Genomic DNA, 23,831 nt, shown 5'->3' on the forward strand with positions numbered 1-23,831 from the left:
ATTTGACACAGAATAAGAATTTCATCAGATTCAAAGTGGCCCCTTTTTAGCCCCTACTTAAAGTAACAAACCCATTCTTTTGGGGTATGGCACTTTGAGATACAATTCAAAAGAGATACATTTACTTTTACTCAAGTTATCATCCAGAAATAAGAAAAATGCTTGTTTCTGGCCCCTTTGTGGTCCCAAATTCTTAATTGGCTGAAATCACAACCTCCATAATCAATCCCAGATTACATTTTGTGGTATGACAGCATGTAGTACAATTTAAAAGAGATAACTTAATTCATTGTCAAGTTATTGTCCAGAAATCAGGACAAAGCTTGTTTCTAGCCCCTAGTTGGTACCTCATTCCTAAACAGTTCAAATCTTAAATCCTAAAATCAATCCCAGTATCATAGTAGTATAGAATATTGCGGGATATTAACTAGATTAAATACTGTTAATTCAGAAATTTTCACAATGATTTTATTAATGTGAAAAATGTGGCCTGGTGTCCACAGCATTAACAAAAAACTTGCATTTGAACTGTTTTCTAGTGTGCTGTATGATAGACCCATGGACTACATTTGAACTGTTTCCTAGTGTGCTGTATGATAGACCCATGGACTACATTTGAACTGTTTCCTAGTGTGCTGTATGATAGACCCTTGGACTACATTTGAACTGTTTCCTTGTGTGCTGTATGATTTGGACTACAGATGTTACAAGTTGATTGGGTCATACTATGGTTTGATTTACTATGATATTTGGTCGTTTATTGTCTGCTGGGTTGGGGAGTATTGAAACCAGCTGACACTCATATGACTTCACCAGAATAATTAGAATGATTTTTATCTATTCTGTTGTACTTGCATCAACATTTTTTGGATCTTGACCTCTTGGTATCCTGATCCTATTGGTAAACTCAAGTCTCCCACACACTCATTTATGCAAACGATTTGTGATATATGACAATGTTTTTTGTTTCAAGTTCCCCATCGGCAGCATTAATTGTCATTAGCAGTACATATCTACTTCTTCTTGATTAGTTCCCATTTAAGGTGAAGGTTATCACTAAACTGAGATGTGAAGTTCGTAAAGGTATCCTCTTAACTTGCTCTTGAATTGGTAAATATTAATGTGCAAACGCTGAAATCTCATGATTCAAGTAGCTGAATTTACAGTAGTTCAATTTGATGAAAAAACTTGTTTTGGCCACTGATTCCAAAATAGTTGGGGCAGTAATCCCTCATGGTGAAATTTTATAAAGATCGACCAACTACTGCAATATTCAAGTTATTGCATGAAAACCAAGTGTTTTCTGTTGATGACAAAGACCACTACAGCACCATACCAATATATGACTGCAAATGTCTTGTGGTCTTTTAAAACCCTACAGAACAATTCAAAGACAGCATTACTTTATTTTACAGATCTATTGTAATAGCTTGATTAAACTTCCTAAAAACCAAACTCTGGCTTGCACATAATCACACTCTGGCATGCGCATAACCACACTCTGGCTAGCCTAAAAACCACACTCTGGCAAGCCTTAAAACAACACTCTGGCTAGCCTTAAAACAACACTCTGGCTTGCAAATAACCACACTCTGGCATGCACATAACCACACTCCGGCTAGCCTAAGAACCACACTCTGGCTTGCAAATAACCACACTCTGGCATGCGCATAACCACACTCTGGCTAGCCTAAAAACCACACTCTGGCTAGCCTTAAAACAACACTCTGGCTTGCACATTAGCACACTCTGGCAAGCACATAACCACACTCTGGCTTGCACATAACCACACTCTGGCAAGCCTAAAAACCACAATCTGGCTTGCACATAACCACACTCTGGCATGCACATAACCACACTCTGGCACGCACATAACCACACTGGCACGCACATAACCACACTCTAGCAAGCACATAACCACACTCTGGCATGTACATAACCACACTCACATAATCACACTCTGGAATACACATTACCACACTCAGGCATACACATAACCACATTCTGTTTATATTTACATATACAAACTAGCCAAACTTACTAATAGCTCTTTTCTCATCCTCTGATTTAGCATCAATATCAGCTTGATCTGCAATATAATTATCTGTCTGCATGGGTTCAGTTAAGTCTTGATCCATGTCTTCTGGTACAACTATCTCATAGTCATTCTTAGGACGAGGTAGACTAGATAGACCATGACGTAACTGTTCCTTCAAATTACTCTGTTAAGATATCAAATTTACACATACAGAATTCAGCTAAACTGACAACCATTTAGCAACGTTTGGGGTAAAAAAAACCTAGGCTGGCCTGTTGTCAAAAAACAAGCAATACTCAAGTTTTCAAAAGATACAACAATTTTCTGTTAAAAAGTTCATAGTTTGTATTTTAAAAGAAACCTGACAAGTTTGAAACTGATATTAATTTCTGTTGATATACAAGACCTCTTTTCAAACTAAGCTGCGACATCCAGTTCTAAATCAAACCTAGTCCCTTTTCAAACTAAGCTGTGACATCCAGTTGTAAATCAAACCCACTCCCTTTCAAAACTAAGCTGTGACAGCCAGTTCTAAATCAAACCTAGTCCCTTTCCAAACTAAGCTGTGACATCCAATTGTAAATCAAAGCCACTCCCTTTCCCAACTAAGCTGTGGCAGTCAGTTCTAAATCAAACCCACTCCCTTTCCAAACTAAGCTGTGACAGCCAGTTCTAAATCAAACCCAGTCCCTTTCCAAACTAAGCTGTGACAGCCAGTTCTAAATCAAACCCACTCCCTTTCCAAACTAAACTAAGACATCCAGTTGTAAATCAAACCTAGTCCCTTTTCAAACTAATCATGAGAAATTTTTATCACTAAAAAATGAATTACATCTTCACATCCCAATGAAAGATTCTTTATTTCGATGTTGACAAATCTCCACTGATAAGCTGTCATTAGCCTTATTACAGTTTCACCATAAACCTTGAGGGATTCAATGGACAGGTTTTAATGGACCTTCTCCTTGGACATACCTGATAGTACAGAACTGGTTTTAATGGACCTTCTCCTTTGACATACCTGATAGTATTTATCACCAACATTAACATCATAATCGTCATCTGGGTTGATATTTAGTTTATCCCTTACTGGTGTTCTCAGGGGGGTCTGACCTTGAACTCCCATTCTAGGGGTCATTCCATGTGGAGTCATAACTAAAAGAAAGAAAAAATATTTAGGATTATAAGGTTAGCAGTTTCACAATTTCAAAGGATTTCAACTTATCCTTTGAGCATTTCATATGATTAATTCTAAATTCCTTATTTTTTTGTTCTTTTACTCCATTCCTTTATCATTTCTTTTGGATAGAACATTTCTTTATAAGATCAATTCACTTCTTAAATTTCAATCTTCATGTACTAAAAGTTAGTTGATTTAATGACTTACCCCCATTTTCCATGCCAGTAGTTCTCATTAGTGTACCGAGTACAATATTCGGGGTCTGGGCTGTTTAATTTAATAGCTTACCCCCATTTTCCATGCCAGTAGTTCTCATTAGTGTACCTAGTACAATATTCGGGGTCTGGGCTGTTTAATTTAATAGTTACCCCCATTTTCCATGCCAGGAGTTCTCATGGGTGTATCTAGTACAATGTTTGGGGTCTGGGCTGTTTAATTTAATAGCTTACCCCCATTTTCCATGCCAGGAGTTCTCATTAGTGTACCTAGTACAATGTTTGGGGTCTGGGCTGTTTAATTTAATAGCTTACCCCCATTTTCCATGCCAGGAGTTCTCATGGGTGTATCTAGTACAGTGTTTGGGGTCTGGGCTGTTTGATTTAATGACTAACCCCCATTTTCCATGCCAGGAGTTCTCATGGGTGTATCTAGTACAATGTTCGGGGTCTGGGCTGTTTAATTTAATAGCTTACCCCCATTTTCCATGCCAGTTCTCATTAGTGTACCTAGTACAATGTTTGGGGTCTGGGCTGTTTAATTTAATAGCTTACCCCCATTTTCCATGCCAGGAGTTCTCATGGGTGTACCTAGTACAGTGTTTGGGGTCTGGGCTGTTTAATTTAATAGCTTACCCCCATTTTCCATGCCAGGAGTTCTCATGGGTGTATCTAGTACAGTGTTTGGGGTCTGGGCTGTTTAATTTAATAGCTTACCCCCATTTTCCATGCCAGTAGTTCTCATTAGTGTACCTAGTACAATGTTTGGGTTCTGGGCTGTTTAATTTAATAGCTTACCCCCATTTTCCATGCCAGGAGTTCTCATGGGTGTACCTAGTACAATGTTTGGGGTCTGGGCTGTTTAATTTAATAGCTTACCCCCATTTTCCATGCCAGGAGTTCTCATGGGTGTACCAAGTACAGTGTTTGGGGTCTGGGCTGTTTGATGCTGAGGAGTGGCTCCACTAAAGTCTGACTGGTGTAAAGGAGTGTTTAGTCCACCCTTTAGTGGAGTGTCTACCAAGGTCAAGGCCATAATGTTCTGTGCCTCCTAAAGAAATATAAATATATATATGTTGTATACAAATTGTAATTTTAATCTTGACTTACTTGGACTAAGTCCATTTTAGGATACTGACTCTGGAAACTAAGATGTGAACTGGGCATTACACATTGATAGAAGACAATGTTACCATGTCCCTTTGCAACTTTTTTAGTCAGGGTAAAATCCCTGAAGTACAAAGTGCTGCATTGGTTGTGTTCTAAACTGAAGTACATAGTACAGCACTGGTTGTGTTCTAAACTGAAGTACATAGAACAGCATTGGTTGTGTTCTAAACTGAAGTACATAATACAGCATTGGTTGTGTTCTTAACTGAAGTACATAATACAGCATTGGTTGTGTTCGAAACTGAAGTACATAATACAGCATTGGTTGTGTTCTAAATTGAAGTACATAGTACTGCATTGATTGTGTTCTGAACTGTAGTACATAGTACTGCATTGATTGTGTTCTAAACTGAAGTACATAATACGGCATTGGTTGTGTTCTAAACTGAAGTACATAGTACGGCACTGGTTGTGTTCTAAACTGATGTACATAATACAGCATTGGTTGTGTTCTAAACTTACAATGATGGATATTTAAGGATTGTTTTTATGTAAAATAATCATTTTTGGAGCAGTTTATGCTTCATAAATATGAACGAACATAAATTGTTTCCAACTTGGTCAAATTATATCAACAATCCTTATAATTTGATTTTCAATGGCTTCCAATCAAAACCAATGCTTGATCCATAATCAAAAAATTATTTAGTTAAGAATCATTTCAGGATAATTTAGTTAGGGATTAATTCAGGATTATTAAGTTATGGATTAGTTAAAGATTACTTAGTAAGGGATTAGGTATTTAGTATAGCTGTAAATTATTTAGGGATTGTTCAGTTAGGGATTAGTTAGATAACGATTATTAGGTTATCAACCATTTCAGTCAAACCTGGGAAAGAGAGACATGGTACAGTCATCATGCAAAAGCAATATACCAAATATCTAAGCACTTCCTCCAAAAGATGGTAAGGAATCTGTTACAAAAACTTCAATAAACTTTTAAACGATAGGTTAACATGAAGTAGATGAGCAATGAATCTGTAAAGGGGAGACACAGTGCAAGTCATCATTAAAAAGTAATAAAGCAATATACGAAACATCTAAGCATTCCCTTCATTAGAATCTGCTCAGAAAATTTCAATTGTGCATCATCTGAAAAACTACTAAGATGATCGGTAAAGAGGAAGTAGATGCGAGACCAACCTGAAAAGTGGAGACACAATACAATTCATCATGCAAAAGCAATATACCAAATATCTGAGCATTGCTTATGATAGAAGGTAAGGAATCTGTAACAGAAGGATGGACTGACGGACAGATGATTACACTATAGCCAGCATAAAATAATGAAACTAAATTATCTGAAATACATAGTCCTGTATTGTTGGTGTTCTTATGCTAGAATGGAGGACATTTTAAGTTACCTGAAGTATTGAGTCCTGCATTGATAGTGTTCAGATACTAAAATTTATGACAAATTTAGTTACATGATGTACAGAGTCCTGTGCTGCAGGTGTAAAAATGTTACAATGAATGGCATATTTAATTACCTGAAGTACAGTGTCCTGCATTGCAGGTGTTCTAGGAGTTCTAAGATTAGCAGCAGAAGGAGTTACATTACTATAATCCTGTAACAGAGCCTGACTGGGTCCATTCTGTGCTCCTGTCTCCTCTGCTTGTTGTCTGGCATACTCACTTGCCTGACCTACTTTTACAACCTGTGAATAGAAATAATATTCCCAACACTTAATGCAAACTTATACAACTTTCTGCTGATAAAGATTAATAGGCTTTCAATGTTGACTGGAAAAAAAAAGCATTTCTTAAAGGGGTCAAAGTGTAAAGAAACAATCAATGTTGACTGGAAAATAAAAAAGCATTTCTTAGGGGGGTCAAAGTGGAAAGGAACTATACGAAAATGCTGAATTGACTAAAAACAAAAAAAAACAATTTCTGTATTTTTCACAAATGAATGTATCTATACTTTTGGTATGGTTCTTCATACACCAGCATGTTTTAATTGTTAAAAAAACTCCCAATGAAAGAGTTCAGTAACTACACAACCAAATATGCAACACATGATTATCATATGGTGAATGATTTGGCTTGGAAACTTATGAAAATCAAATGGTAATCATGTGATACTCATGTAAACTGAAATACATAATTATCATATCATGCCCTATTCATATGAGAACCACTTGTCTTAAGTGTGCCACTTTTTACTATGTAGTGCTATATCAACTTTTAGCATTTTTTAAAACTTGTTTTCTTTTGTTATTTGTAAGTGTAAAATCCAATTTTTTTAAATATCAATAAACTGTTCCTTTTCTAGCTGTTATTTCTTGTAGAAATAAGAGATTTGGTATGATTACCAGTGAGACAGTCAGACACCAAACACCAAGTAAAGAATAATTAAACTTCTAGACATTTTCTGTGAAAGACAAATAACTCCCACACCAGACAGACTGGGTTCACTGTTTTAGAAAGAGAAGCAGAACAAAAAGTTAATAATTTTTCTTTCAAATTAATGACATTTGAATTTCGGTCATAATTTGATATTAATACTTTGTCATCAATTCATTCAGGTGTTTATCAAGGATTATATAGTTTTGTTTTTTAAGACTGTATGATGTGTGAGGTTAGCAGTCTGTATGGTCTGTGATACCTCTTCTAATTCAGCATCAGAGATCTGTGGGGCAGGTAATACAAGTTTACTTCGTTTCTTTACTGGCTCTTGGAAACTGAAATGTACAGTAGCCAAATATCACTGTGAATTGGATTAATCATACCACTGTGATCTGAATACTGATTAACACTTACAGTTCTAAAATAAACAGTGCAGTTTTACTATACCAGATTCAAAAAAGAGGTTTACAAATGTATTTCTTGCCAAATATACTGAAATTATAACCATTTTATAATTTAAAACCACAAGTTTCTGATACTGAAAACATGAAACTAGATACCATAATTATTTTTCTGAAGCAAGCAAACACAATTAGGTAAATAGATTATTTGCTGTTTAACATTTATAATAAGTTTTTAGAAGAATATTTGAATGGGTGCATTAGTAATGCTTAAACACTTCTCTTGAAATAATTTTTTTGTAGAAATAATTTATGCATTTTTTATACAAGTGCTTATATGTGCAACAAACAGTATCTTTTAAATTACATACATGTATTTACTTACTTGCTTTGACTAGCTATAGCACCAGGTAAATCATTTTCTTTACCTACATACATGTATTATCTTACTTGCTTTGACTAGCTATAGCACCAGGTAAATCATTTTCTTTCCTCTTCTTTTGTTTCTGTTTATCCTTTTTTCTCTCTCTCTGTAAAGTAACAACAAGTAGTGCATTTTACCAATTAAAAAAAAATGTTTAAAACTGATTAATTTTTAATATGTCACATTTCTTTTGAATGAGAAATCCAGGAGCCATTGCTAGGTCTATGTTGAATGGAAATGGCAAACTGTACGTTTTATGACAACCTTTACCAGTGAATAGACAAAAAAAGCAAAGAATACTGAGGGATTGTTTTGTCATTTAATTAAATAATGTCATCCGCTCAATATGGCTTTTGAACAGAGTTGACTTTAATCCCAGAGACATTTGTTCATTTAATTCTGAAAATAGTGGTTCCACACCTACCCAAAAACCATGAAAGTAAGTATCCTACAAATAATAAAACTACAGTATGCTGAGTTTCATCTATTTTATCAATTCCACAGTTGGTCTCCTCAATTTTTTTACATTTAAATTTCTAATTAGTGTCATTTTTACAAATGCTTTAGAATAGATATAACAGTATTATATCTGAGAGAATAGATATAACAGTATTATATCTGAGGGAACAGATATAACAGTATTATATCGAAGGAAATAGATATAACAGTATTATATCTGAGGGAATAGATATAACAGTATTTGATCTGAGGGAATAGATATAACAGTATTGTATCTGAGGGAATAGATATTAACAGTATTATATCTGAGGGAATAGATATAACAGTATTTGATCTGAGGGAATAGATATAACAGTATTGTATCTGAGGGAATAGATATTAACAGTATTATATCTGAGGGAATAGATATAACAGCATTGTATCTGAGAGAATAGATATAACAGTATTTGATCTGAGGGAATAGATTAAACAGTATTATATTTGAGGGAACAGATATAACAGTATTATATCTAAGGGAATAGATATAACAGGATAACAGTATTATATTTGAGAGAATAGATATAACCGTATTATATCTGAGAAAATAGATATAACAGTATTATATCGGAGGGAAAAGATATAACAGGATAACAGTATTATATCTGAGGGAATAGATAGAACTGTATTATATCTGAGAGAATAGATATAACCGTATTATATCTGAGGGAACAGAGATAACAGTATTATATCTGAGGGAACAGATATAATAGTATTATATCTGAGAGAATAGATATAACAGTATTGTATCTGAGGGAATAGATATAACAGTATTATATCTGAGGGAATAGATATAACAGGATAACAGTATTATATCTGAGGGAATAGATGTTTGTTTGTTTGTTGGGGTTTAACATCTGAGCAGCAATATTTCATGCTATATTCAGACATGAGAGGGAATAGATATAACCCTATTATATATAAACGTATTTTATCTGAGAGAATAGATATAACCGTATTATATCTGAGGGAATAGAGATAACAGTATTATATCTGAGGGAATAGATATAACCGTATTATATCTGAGGGAATAGATACAACAGTATAGTATCTGAGTGAATAGATATAACAGTATTGTATCTGACCGAATAGATATAACAGTATTATATCTGAGATTTGTGCGTAACAACATTCCATATACTGCAGTCAGTTTACCATCAAATTTACAAATGATGCCTCAAATCATAGTACAGTTATCTCTTAATTATACAAAGTTTGATGTGCTTAAAATTAACAAAAAACTGAAACGTTAAAAACACATACTGCTTCTGCATCATCCCTCCTCTCTCCATCCAAATTCTGTTGTCGTAATCTCTTGAAGTTTATATCTTTGGGTGTAAATACTTCCTCTGATGTGTCATGGAATCCTGGTGAAGAAACAATTACAAATTTAATATCCAATCTATTCATGGAGTTTCCTATATCAAGATTTGTTTCTGTGTAGATCACAACCGTTACCCTTAGTAACCAGATCAAAACCGTTAACCATAGTAATTAGATCACAACCATTACCCTAAGTAACTAGATCACAACCATTACCCTTAGCAATTCACATCTACATCTGTCTTTATAAATTGTGACCTTTCAATCATACACAGACAGGTATAATTACTCTAGCACTATTTTCTAGTTGAAATATTGTGACCTTTCAACTATTCATCCACAGACATGTATCATTACTCTAGCACTATTCTCTAGTTGAAATATTGTGACTTTTTCAACCATTCATCCTCAGACGTGTATAATTACTCTAGCACTATTTTCAGTTGTAGTTATTGCAATAATTTGAGAGTTTACATCCCTATATTAAAACTAGCACGTTTTTTTTTATGTTGCAAAAAGTGAGATCTCATTTTAATCTAAAATGACAAACTCTCAGCAATAAATAGTATCTTAATTCTACTGAATATTTGCATTGACCTTCATTAATCCCTCCCTGTGCAGGTCCGAGTTTTAAAAGAATAGGCCTGCAGCAGCGCTAAGCTTGTTGTAAAAGGTGACTCAATAGTGCTCAGAACCCTAGTCGGGGTCTAGGCCGCTCTGCCCACAGAGCAACTGGGATGTGTGCCCCAGGTGGTGGAATGGGGTACCCCTGGCATGTTACATGCTGGGGTTGTCAGGCTATAATACGGAAAACCTAAACAGCAAACCATAGTGGTGCACCATGTTGGGAAAGATGCCACGTTCCTCGTACGTTAAAGAACCCTACTGTGGTATTCTCCTGGAGTAGGAACCATAGGGCTCCGCCACAGGAGGCTAAATTGCCCGACCCTACCCACCCCTCCCTATTTCCAGTGGCAATCAAAATTTGTTGCCTCCATTGTCCTTGTGTCCCATCCCTTTTTCATTTCATCATTCATTGTCTGAATATAGCTGAAATATTGCTGCTCGGATGTTAAACCCCAACAAACAAACAAAATCATTAATCCCCGTTATAAACAGATGTATTTGTGACATTGACCTTCATTAATCCCTGTCATAAACAGATTGTGACAGTTTTGACAACAAAGATCTTGGACTAACTTTCCTAGAATTCAGTTCATAGAAAAGTACTCATAAATTAGTACTTTGAAAAATCATGAATCAACATTAAATTAAAAAAAACAAATAACAACAGTGAAAAAATAAGACAAAATAGTTTGTTTGTTTGTTGGGGTTTAACGTCCGAGCAGCAATATTTCAGCTATATTCAGACAATGAACATGAAATGATGATGAAATGAAAAGGGATGGGACACAAGGAGAATGGAGGCAACAATTTTGATTGCCACTGGAAATAGGGAGAGGTGGGTAGGGTCGGGCAATTTAGCCTCCTGTGGCGGAGCCCTATGGTTCCTACTCCTATTGAATACCACAGTAGGGTTCTTTAACGTGCGAGGAACGTGGCATCTTTCCCAACACGGTGCACCACTATGGTTTGCTGTTAAGGTTTTCCGTATTATAGCCTGACAACCCCAGCATGTAACACGCCAGGGGTACCCCATTCCACCACCTGGGGCACACATCCCAGTTGCTCTGTGGGCAGAGCGGCCTAGCCCCCGGCTAGGGTTTTGAGCACTATTGAGTCACCTTTTACGACAAGCTTAGCGCTGCTGCAGGCCTATTCTTTTAACACCCAGACCTACAAAGGGGCAAAATAGTTATTTATCCTAAGAAACAACAAAATAATAAGAACTTTCTGTACCATATACACAGTTACTAAATATACTAATCAGACTTGCGCTAAAAACTAGATAATGAATTCTTTGTAGGACTGTCTAATCAATTGGTTACTACATAGTAATGAAGTGGTAATTAGCCTGGTAAGGTAAACATGTGTTTCTATGTTTATGTTATATAACCTATTTACCTAAAGCACAAAAGATATGACACTATAATTACTATAACACAGAACATTGTAATTATGGAGAAGAAGCTACATGTACTTTGGAAATTACCAACATGCATTATCAAACATCTTGTTGGTATTTTTGTACTTTTCCTCAATATGATTTTTTTTTTTTTTTGCAAAATTTGCACTTTTAAAAACAAAACAAGGTTTCTTCTACATATTTCAATGAAAATTTCAGACAATCAAACAGTTTTTGAAATGGTTCCTACTTGTGGTCAGAGTTCTGATGAAAAAATCTCAGGTGCTTGAAGTAATCAATTTTCACACCTCCTGACCGACGTGGAAAAAGTATTTCCTGTCCGTAGAGAGATTTGAGACTAGTGTATACTGGTAACTGATCCTAATTGGTTTCTTTGTTATAATTTTTGTCATTTATTGTTGACAATATTGAAATTATTGACCTTAAAAATATGCTGTGTAATCCCAAAAGTTGTCTTAGAAATAATTCCAAACTTCAAGTCCTGATTGCACATAGCAACTAAGATCCCTAAAAAAGGGAGGATATGTAATTGGATTGTTTTTGTTTTAAAAAATAAGGAGAAAGGTAAAGAAAAATATGACAATTTATTTCTCTGGGCATCAATTCCCTATTGTTGTAAATTCTATGTATACCTGGAGCTGGTTTCTTCTCAAAAGGAATTTCAGCATTGTAATCAACACCTCTCTTTTTCTTCTTCTGTTTCTTGATTCTAATTGAAACACACAAAAAGTCAGCAATGAATTCAAAACAACTATTTAGTAAAGATATTAAGTCCAAATACTTCCCTGTAATAAAGCAATTGAAGAATGAAAAAAAAAAAAGAACATAAATAGATAGGAACCCTAATTACAATAGATACTAAACAAACACACCAAAACAATTACAGTATGTCATCATTAAATGAAGATATTTAAGTGTAGTACATTTTTTCCTTTGTTATTCCTGTGACATTGTGTCTAATCCTATCATCAGGGACAGAAGAGATATGTCAAGTTATACACAAAGATAATCATTTGCAGCAGCATTTTCAATGGATGAGTCAGAAGATGGAACCAAAAAGTATGATGATTAAATTGGTCAAATGTATGTTGAATTTTCCCTGTCCAAGGAAGTCACAGAGGACTGGATTAAATTGGTGTCACATACATGTATGTTCAATTTTCCCTGTCCAGGGAAGTCATAGCGATCTGTCTTTAATGAAAATGAACAAGAGGCTCCCAGGAGCCTGAATCGCTCACCTTGTTGAATTTTAACTTTCAAAGGCAATAAATTAAACAAGAAGTTGTCCAACAATTTTGACTCAAGAAGTCTTTGATAGGACTTATCCCAAGATCTTTTCAACAACTGAAAGTTTCTTTTAATCTATCATAGTTTTCAAGATATTGACTGAAAACTATTAAAAAAAAGCCATTTTCCCCTTTCAAGGGCAATAACTCTTACAAGGAGTCTGAAGACTTTTGTAGTTCTAATAATATGGATCATTTCAGCTACTGAAAGAATTTGGATAAACCTAACGGTTTTGGAGACATTTGTGAAAAAATACTGTATGATCCCTATGTTCTATTTTTAGTAATGGTGGCCATGTTTTTCAATGAATCAAAAATCCCCACATTAGTTCTATGCAGGATACCCCAAGGAACATTCAAACCAAGTTTGGTTTCAATTGGTCAAGTAGTGTCAGAGAAGATTTTTTAAAGAAATAAGTTAAAAATAGCAAATATCATTGAAAAAAAGGCAACAACTCCAACATGGCTTAGCGGATTAAAACCAAAATTTGACCAGAGATAGATCTCATCATGTTGAACACTTTTACCTATGTCGGAATTCAGCTTAAACTAACGGTTTAGGAGATATATGTGAAAAACTAGTCTGACCCCTATGTTCTATTTTTACTAATGGCGGCCATGTTTTTCGACGAATCAAAAATCCCCACATCAATTTTATGCAGGATATCCCAAGGAACATTCATACCAAGTTTGGTTTCAATTGGTTAAGTTGTGTCAGAGGAGAAAATTTTTGAAAGAAATAACATTAAAAATAGCAAAAATCAGTAAAAGGGCAATAACTCCAACATGGCTTAACAGATTAAAACCAAAATTTGACAAGAGATAGATTTCATCATGTTGAACACTTTTACCCCAAATTCTCACTCGTCTTCAGACGATCGTTTTTGACCGCCAAAAAAAGCTTCGAGATGACTCGAGACATTTCCGATTTTAAGTACGTTTAAAATATAACTTGTATATATAATAAATTTAAGGATCAGTCGTGTTATACGATTTCGATCTTTAATGGATGCCGACCGATATTTACTCCCATATAAAAACAAACCCTTCACGAACCTCGCACATATATAGCTATCTATTTTTAGAAATTTAAATGCACACACTATAAAAACAGTGTCTCCCATGCGTGACTAGTCATCTAATGGATTTCAATTAATTTTATTATTTATTATTATTATTTTCTTATAGAAAATAAGAGTTATTTTATTGTAACATTTATTATATTTATAATGTCTGTATCTGTAAATTTGAAATAAATATAAATATAGTAAGCATGTTTATGTCTTTATATTTTATGATACTATTGACTATTTACAAAAATCTGCTGCCCATAATATGTCGTTTGTGCCTCACGCAAAAGTGACTTAAGCCCTCAAAATCCTAGCTAAAACCCTGCATGCTAAACACTTTTACTTAATCAGGATTGGCCTTAACCTAACCGTTTTGGAGATACATACGAAAAACTATTGTCTGACCCCTTTGTTCTATTTTTAGTACGACGGATCAAAAATTCCCATATCAGTTCTATGCAGGATACCCCAAGGAACATTCATACCAAGTTTGGTTCCAATTGGTCAAGTATCAGAGGAGAAGATTTTTGAAAGAAATAACAAAAAATAGCAAAAAAAAGGACAATAACTCCAACATGGCTTAACAGATTAAAATGAAAATTTGACCGCAGATAGATCTCATCATGCTGAACACTTTTATACGCATCAGAATTTGGCTAAACCTAACCATTATGGAGATATATGTGAAAAACTACTCTCTGACCCCTATGTTTTATTTTTAGTAATGATGGCCATGTTTTTCAATGGATCAAAAATCCCCACATCAGTTCTATGCAGGATACCCCAAGGAACATTCATACCAAGTTTGGTTCCAATTGGTTGAGTAGTTTCAGAAGAAAAGAGTTTTGAAAAATTGTTAATGACGACGACGCAGGCCAAGTGAGCTAAAAAAGGGATGGGACACAATAGGGTCAACAAATTTTTATTGCCACAAGAAAAAGGAAGGGATGAGTAGGGTTGGGCAATTTAGCCTCCTGTGGCAGAGTGCAAAGGTTCCCACTCCTATTGAATACCACAGCAGGGTTCTTTAACACGCGAGGAACATGGCATCTTTCCCAACACGGTGCACCACTATGGTTTGCGGTCAGGCTTTCCATATTACAGCCTGACAACCCCAGCATGCAACACATCAGGGGTACCCCATTCCACCACCTGGGGCACACAACCCAGTTGCTCTGTGGACAGAGCGCCCTAGCCCTGGCTAGGGTTTTGAGCACTATTGAGTCACCTTTTACGACAAGCTTAGCACTGCTGCAGGCTTATTCTTTTGATTCACAGACCTGCACAGGGCTATAAGATGTATAAATGATGCCTTTATATATGCACTAAATTCTAAAGATCCTAGTTTCGAAGCACTAACACAATCACTACAAATATTTTTATGCACATTTTTCTAATATTTTGTCCTGAATTAGAGAGAGAACAATATCTTGTCCTAAATGAGAGGTAGAAAAATATCTTGTTCTGAATGAGAGAGAGAGAATAATGACTTGTCCTGAATGAGAGAGAGAAAAATATCTTGTCCTGAATGAGAGAGAGAAAAAAAATATCTTGTTCTGAATGAGAGAGAGAAAAATATATTGACCTGAATGAGAAAGAGAGAGAGAAATATCTTGTCCTGAATGAGAGAGAGAAAAATATATTGACCTGAATGTGATAGAGAGAGAGAAATATCTTGTCCTGAATGAGAGAGAGAAAAATATATTGACCTGAATGAGAGAGAGAAAAATATATTGACCTGAATGAGAGAGAGAGAGAGAGAGAGAGAGAGAGAGAAATATCTTGTCCTGAACGAGAAAGAGAAATATATATTGACCTGAATGAGAGAGAGAAATAGCTTGTCCTGAATGAGAAAGAGAGAGAGAAATATCTTGTCCTGAATGAGAAACAGAAAAATATCTATCAAAAAGAACAACAGAAAACAAATACTGATCCATTGCTAGTATTTATGGTAACACTTAAATTTTCAACACTAAGATAATTTGTTTTCATTTACTTGAATGAATAGTAATTTCACATGTTTTAAGACCTAAATGATAAAAAAAGGCTTAAAGTTAAAAGTTAAAATTTTTTGCGGTGAACACAGAAGTGAAAAAAAATAGTACCAGCGAAATTGATATTCAACATTTTATAACGCTTATCTTTTTTGATTCAGCAAAAATTGGTATCCATGAAAATGTTCACAAGACAAAATCTGCAGAAATTTGCAACCGTGAACATTAATATGTTAACAGTATTTAATACACATTTCTACAGGCAATATAATTACTATTCATTCTATGGACATAAAAAATTCCTACATGTCTATTTACTTACTCAATTCCTGCGGCTCTTAACTCCCTTCTTTTTTGTAATGCTGCAAGTCTCCTACAAAAAAATATGAATATTAATGACACTAGTGCCTATCTAATCTTTATTGAACATGGACACAAATGATTTCATCAAAATTTTGATTTAATCTAAAGAAGAATTTAAGCAACCAATTTCAAGATATTATTTTTTTGTTCATTTTCAGTAATGGGTAGCATATTTTTAAAAGTATATAGCTACTATGAACTGTAATCAATAACGCATATTCAAGACAATTTTCTACATGGTTAACTGGTTTTTCCAGCCCGTTCAAGAGAAGAAAATATGTAGTGGCAATGTCCTTGAAATAACCATCTAGGCATTCACATACTAATAAAAATGACCACAAATAGACAATTTACTTGTCATACAAGTAACTTAATTTGGCAAAAATCTATACTTAATTACTCATAGAAGAGTTAAAAACAAAACATACGGATGACAAGATGCTTATATTACTCTGTAATATGTTTTGAGCTAGCATTCAGTAACTAGTGGCATTCTTTAATTGGATATATCAATTTGTTGTATATTGAGATATTCCATGAAGGAGAATTGGATATATTACGTTGTTTCAGTTCATTTATGACCTAACACTGAAGGGTGATGGTTAAGGCCTTATAAAACTAGTTTCACACCACTACAGATACGCCTGCCCACAGTCTGGACATGTTGACCATTAATGTGTTTTCTTGTCCTTATTTGACCTTTTACTTTATTTTGAAGAAGTGCCATCGTTATGTTACCGGGGATTTTATTACTTTTATTGTCTTAACTTTTCAGAGTTTACTTAAAGGTGTGTTTACACTTATTGACCATTCGGTGATCTCTGTAAGTATTTACTATTTTCATAAGGGTTGTACGATGGTGTATGGGTGGATTTTTACCACATCTGTTCTTTTTCCCTCTTGGTATTCAGATACTGAAACCATGTATCACAAAACTACTTCAGTTTAACCTCTATGAACTCTGAAGAGTCGAAATCTCAGATAACTTGAACTAATTTCAAAGTCCCAGGAAAACTCCTCTTACTCCAATATAATTTTACCTTGGATGACTCGAACTTGGATGAATCAAAATCTCAGGTAACTTGAGGTTTTCAATCAGTCCCCTCAATAGGGCTTCAAGGTTAATAAACCCTGATGTCTAAATTAGTCAGAAAACTGATTGCTTTATTACAAACCATGATGGAAGTGCCTTTTTACAATGATTAGTGTGGCTTTTGAAATTATTTGTTAACAATCTTTATGACTTGATTTGTGTATTTAATTAATCCAAAACAGTGTGGGTAGTGAAAAGAAAAAAATTTTATTAATCACACATCCAAATTCACACTAACAGAGATGTGAGATATTTTGATAAAAATTAAAAAATTACAAAGGAATTGTAATGGTATTTGAGCACATGGTTTGATGATACTCCTGATTGTGCGTCATAGAAAGCAGCATGTTATGAACTTAAAATGTTTTCCATGTACAAAAAAATAAAAAGGAATTTCCCTTAAACAATCGGTGCCAATCAGTATTTAAAATATGATATACAACACACAAAAAAATATCTTCCGATATGAAACGAAAGATATCACGAAGTACCCTGTAAAGTGAAGTACATGTACAAAGACAAGAGATGATGTAAATGCAGAAATAATCATCGACCAAACTATTTCTAGGTTATACTCGACCTCAGATGACTTGAACCTCAGATAACTTGAACATTTTTGCCTGGTCCCTCAACTAAACGAGGTTCAACTGTATCCAAACAATAACCTAGCCTTCTCAAGCTGTTTCTCTCTGGCTTTCTTCTTTGGGTAAGGGACAGATAATTACTTAGCCTCTTCCAGCTGTTTCTCTCTGGCTTTTCCCTTTGTGTTAGGGTTAGATAATTACCAAGCTTCTTCAACCTGTTTCTCTATGGCTTTTCCCTTTGTGTTAGGGTTAGATAATTACCTAGCCTCTTCAAGCTGTTTTTCTCTGGCTTTTCCCTTTGGGTTAGATAATTACCTAGCCTCTTCAAGCTGTTTCTCTCTGGCATTTCTCTTTTGGGTTATGATTAGATAATTACCCTATATACTTGTCAGATTTTTTCACTAAATTTTTAACTACTGGGAAAGGTTCTGACGGATAGACAGGATGTCAACTATGAACTAAAATTTTCAGCTTGAAAATGTCAGAAGCTTGATAACTGACATGAGCGTGACCTCAACATTGAACAGCCAGACTGCAGCTGTTTACCCCAATGTTAAATTGTAAATGTCAGTTTTAGGAATACTATCTTAATCTTCTACCTGTTACAGCTAAAATATGATGCAGTAAATGAATATTACTTTTTCTTAAAGATAAAACCTCTTAATGTACTGAAATATCTTCAAATGAGTTGTTAGAGTATCATAAACCTTCTGTTTTATACTTTGTTGTTCACTATATTTGTGATTTTAATTTGGGTTATTGGTTGTACAAAAATCATAATGAATGAGAAAATGGCTATATCAAAACAATCCACATGGCTTGTCAAAAACAACTCTGTCTTGGAACCATTTATTTCAATATTTATTAAAGTCATCAAAACATACAGGTATACTAAATGTAATTAGGGGTAAGGAATGTTAGCAATGCAGCTGTCAGAAATCAGTCCAACTTATACGTGGGTCAAGGCTAGGTTCCAGAAATTTTGGGCTGAAGATGGGGGACCGACTTATACTAAAGTATATATACAGTACTCAGCTGCTTCAAGCTGTTTCTCTCTGGCTTTTCTTTCTGGGTTAGTGTTAGATAATTACCTAGCCTCTTCAAGCTGTTTCTCTCTGGCTTTTCTCTTTGCCTTTTTACCTTGTGTGTTAGCTAATCTAGCCCTTGCTTCTGACAACATTTCAAGTTCTAAAAAAGAAAAAATTTTTTTTTCAAAACTTAGGTACCACAAAATAATTTGTGTGAATTTGATGTCCCAGGACACTGGGCTGTTCAGTTATTTATTTTCTAAGTCAATATAATACATACAGTTCTACAGTAGGAGTTTCTGTATCAAACAATTACAAAGTCGAGTATCTGCCAGAAAAACTATGATACCCCCTCTCCCCCATGTGATAACATGCACCTTTCAACCTCCATTCCCCGTGCAGGTCCAAGTGTTAAAAGAATAGGCCTGCAGCAGTGCTGACCTTGTCGTAAAAGGCGACTAAATAGTGCTCAGAACCCTAGTCGGGGGCTAGGGCGCTCTGCCCACAGAGCAACTGGGATGTGTGCCCCAGGTGGTGGAATGGGGTACCCCTGGCGTGTTACATGCTGCGGTTGTCAGGCTATAATACGGAAAACCTGACCGCAAACCATAGTGGTGCACCGTGTTGGGAAAGATGCCACGTTCCTCGCACCTTAAAGAACCCTACTGTGGTATTCTCCCGGAATAGAAACCATAGGGCTCTGCCACAGGAGGCTAAATTACCCGACCCTACCCACCTCTCCCTATTTCCAGTGGCAATCAAAATTTGTCGACCCATTGTCCTTGTGTCCCATTCCTTTTTCATTTCACCATCATTTCATGTTCATTTTATCATCAATTTCATGTTTATCGTCTGAATATAGCTGAAATATTGCTACTCGGACGTTTAACCCCAACAAACAAAACAAAATCAACCTCCATTTTGACTTGGATCAAAATCTAAAATAGAAAATGCACAATGGGAACATGTAATAAAGACTCAATCGATTCCATTCACTGGTACAGGAGGAGAAATGCATAAGAGATGGATTCCTGCTGGGTAACAGAGGATGGACAAACACCCCTATCACTATAAATCCCCTAGTGAAAGTGGGGGTTATGAAAAAAAAAAAACCCTGGTTATTAACAGAATAAATAGAAACTAGAAATAACAATAATAAAATAAAAATTCCTATGTTTGTTAAACTTAACATTCATGTAATAACAGGTATTTAGCATAACCAGGGTTTTCAAAGTATTTTCTATTGTACAGGTCAATACTAATAAAACTAAAGTTCTTAAAATCACTTCCAATCTGATTTGTTTATTTACCAATGGACTGGGCAATATTATTACATGTGGTGTTTTTGTTACTTCAGTGTCCTACCTCTCAGGTTTGACAGTATCAGCTGGACTTAGCAATACTAAAAACTTCTGACTTGCCATTATTTCCCTCTGACTGGGCAATACTATAACAACCTATGGCTTACCTGGTTTGCCACTAATTCCCACTGACTGGGCAATACTATAACAACCTCTGAATTACCTGGTTTGCCACTAATTCCCACTAGACTGGGCAATACTTATAACAACCTCAGGCTTTCCTGGTTTGCCAATAATTCCCACTGACTGGGCAATACTATAATTAAAGGACCTTAGTGAGAGCACTCACATACCCTACATGTCTCAAGTAAATTTGTTCTGAAGAGAAATATATGTAGAAGGATCCTGATAAAAATGGAATTGGAGTGTTTTTTTTTTTCAGGCATTAGAAAAGATTGCAACAAAATAAAATTCTTAAAAAAATTTTGAAAATGATTTTTTATCTTTATCTTCTTACTAAATTTTGCTAAATTAATCCAAAGTAGTCCAAAATCATTGGAGCAGAACTAAACGTAAACTTGACTTGTAACTTATCCTGGTGAACTTATATACCAAAAATCATGTCAATATATGCAAGCGTTTAGAAAAAAGTCCGGAAAACTGTTCTTTCTGTGAATTTTGCTAAGTTCAAGGCCCATAATTTCGGTAAAAATCATCGGAGCAGAACGAAAGTTAAAGTTGATCCTTAACTTGTCAAGGTGAACCTAAATACCAAAAATCATGTCAATATCTGCAAGTGTTTTAAAAAAAAAGTCTGGAAAACTAAAGATGAACTGACAAACTGACGAAAAGACGGGTCAAAAACATTATACCCTCCACAACTTTGTTGTGTGGGGTATAAAAACCTCAAGCTTACCTTGTTGGCCGCAAATTCCCACTAGACTGCAGTCTTCATGATTAAGCGGTAGTCCGAAGCCCAAGGTTTGTTAAAATAGAGGTGGTCCTGTAAAATTTACTACTACAGGCCAACAGTCACTATACAAAAATTTTAGAAAAAATGTATTTTGGGCCTGTAAACTGGAAAGTTAGTTGTGAAGACTGAGACTGGGCAATACTATAACAAACTCAGGCTTATCTGGTTTGCTACTAATTCCTACTAGACTGGGCAATACTAAAACAACCTGTGGCTCTTATCTACCTCATCTGCCACTATCTCCCACAAGACTTGGCAGCAGTAATAAAAACTCTTTACGACCTGACTTACAGCAGTTCATCACTGGGCAATAGTAATGACTTTCTGTACAACCCTACTTGATCTGATTTGATCTTACCATCTTCATCCATATCGACGGGATCTGGTTTAGCTGGTTTTGTTTCAGGGTTTGGATCTATTTCTCCTGGCTTCAGTTTCCTTGGGTCATCTTCAGTTTCATCTCTGTTTTGAGCCTTGTCCCTGAAAAATAATTTTAGTACCAAGTCTAGTGATTTGGTTCATTATTACCAAGTCTAGTGTTTTGGATCATTATTACCAAGTCTAGTGATTTGGATCATTATTACCAAGTCTAGTGATTTGGTTCACTTGAAGGAAGTCTAGAGATTTGGTACATCAGTAACAACACTTGAATTGGTTCATCAGTAACAAGTCTACCAATTTGGTTCACTTATACCAAATATAGTGATTTCACTCATTAATAACAAGTCTAGTGTTTTGGATCATTATTACCAAGTCTAGTGTTTTGGATCATTATTACCAAGTCTAGTGATTTGGATCATTATTACCAAGTCTAGTGATTTGGTTCACTTGAAGGAAGTCTAGAGATTTGGTACATCAGTAACAACACTTGATTTGGTTCATCAGTAACAAGTCTACCAATTTGGTTCATGATATAGTGATTTCGCTCATTAATAACAAGTCTAGTGTTTTGATTCATTAGTAACAAGTTCAATGATTTGGTTCATTAGTAACAAGTTCAATGATTTGGTTCATTAGTAACAAGTTCAATGATTTGGTTCATTATTAGAAGAAAAATGTCAATGAATCTTACAGCAAATACTCATAATGTTCTAAACACTGAGCAGCAGTTCTTCCAACTATAGGAGCAATTGTACGCCATTGTGTGGGCATCAATTTGGCCAAATGAAGTAGTTTTTCTTCCTCTTCTCTGCTCCATTCTGTTTTCTTAATACTTGGATCCAGCCACTCAAACCTGCCAAAAATGAAGACAGTCAAGTTACAAAAATCAATATTCATTCAATTGAAACCATTTGTAAACATTTTCATTATTTCCTTTATGACATTTGTCTTTTTAATTCTGCCTCATTTAATTATAGGAGTAAATGAACCAACTTAACATGGTTGTGGTCCATAGCTTTATCTGTTAGCATTAAGTTGACCTTATATAACATTTTTCAAAGTCCCCAAAAAGCCAAACTACAAAATTAATATTATTTTTTTTTAGTTTCTACCATTCTGAATCTGATTTGTACTATAACATGACTTTCAGTTGTGTTGGCATATTTATATAAAATTTTACACCATCACAATAGAATTGCAGATTAAAAAAACATCAATAGTACATTGTATGTAAGTGGTTAAAGATTGACATTGTTACAATAAAGATTAAAAGTAAAAATACAACAATGTATACCATCTTGCTTTGCACTGTTTAGCAGATTTTCTATGAAGCAAGGATGCAATTCTGGCCCATTGGTTCTTTCCATATTTCATAACAGCTGCCTTCAAAATTTCATCCTGAAATAAATATCATGCCAAAATCAGGTATGGAGAATTCATGTAATATAAAGAAATTGAATAGTATTCATTTATACCAAAAGAGCTTGAAATAATACTTGGCATTCAATTATGAGATTTCATTGTCCTAAATTTGTACATCTTCAATCTGAATTCTTATATGTAAAAATGTTACATGTGTTATATTTTTAAGAATACTTACATGAATTTAAGGTATTAGAAATCTGGTATAAATACCAGCATGGCATACATTGTAATTAAGGAATGTTCCAAATGAGTGAAAAGGTTACATGAAATAAACTGGTTTTGGACCATTTACACTATAATAAACATCAGTTCAAGACTTATTGATTTAGCAATATTTTTTGGTTGTTTCCTTCTAGAGGCAGAGTTGTCTTTCATTTTATTTGTAATGAATTCCTCTGTTAAAAGAGACATGAAAAACCAAATTAATAGTTCATATGCTGAGAATTTTATATTTCTTCATGAAAAACCATATTGTTGTAGTGTCATTTTTGTTGCTAAATTCTGTGTGGACAACATTGTATTTTCTCACAAATTTATTTAGAAAATAAACATTTTAGTAGGAAGGTTAACCCCAAATTAGGCGGTATATAATAATTCAAACTACCAACAACCAAAAATCATCTTGGCAACAGAATCAACACTATACTGTTTGACAATTTAAACATTGTGATGCTGAATATAAATGTCATCA

At 34.7% G+C, this 23,831-nt stretch overlaps 1 protein-coding gene across 2 annotated transcripts in view; it reads right to left on the reverse strand.

Moving 5' to 3' along the window:
* LOC148613133 (cell division cycle 5-like protein) overlaps positions 1-23,831 on the reverse strand; it is a 40,791-nt gene that overhangs the window by 10,508 nt on the left and 6,452 nt on the right. For both annotated transcript variants that reach the window (XM_088586290.1, XM_088586289.1), the window contains exons 2-14: positions 23,010-23,113; positions 22,407-22,568; positions 21,693-21,814; positions 19,124-19,220; positions 16,315-16,365; positions 12,275-12,351; positions 9,536-9,639; positions 7,804-7,883; positions 7,212-7,287; positions 6,094-6,261; positions 4,313-4,484; positions 3,060-3,193; positions 2,042-2,222 (exon numbers count right to left, since the gene is read on the reverse strand). In XM_088586290.1, the coding sequence (XP_088442416.1) occupies positions 2,042-2,222; positions 3,060-3,193; positions 4,313-4,484; positions 6,094-6,261; positions 7,212-7,287; positions 7,804-7,883; positions 9,536-9,639; positions 12,275-12,351; positions 16,315-16,365; positions 19,124-19,220; positions 21,693-21,814; positions 22,407-22,568; positions 23,010-23,113 (1,528 nt within the window). The remainder of the gene's footprint in view (positions 1-2,041; positions 2,223-3,059; positions 3,194-4,312; positions 4,485-6,093; positions 6,262-7,211; positions 7,288-7,803; positions 7,884-9,535; positions 9,640-12,274; positions 12,352-16,314; positions 16,366-19,123; positions 19,221-21,692; positions 21,815-22,406; positions 22,569-23,009; positions 23,114-23,831) is intronic.

The sequence above is a fragment of the Perna viridis genome, chromosome 6 (assembly GCF_037379345.1).
Source record: "Perna viridis isolate PV_CMFRI_1.1 ecotype Kerala chromosome 6, ASM3737934v1, whole genome shotgun sequence".
Lineage (NCBI taxonomy): Eukaryota > Metazoa > Mollusca > Bivalvia > Mytilida > Mytilidae > Perna > Perna viridis.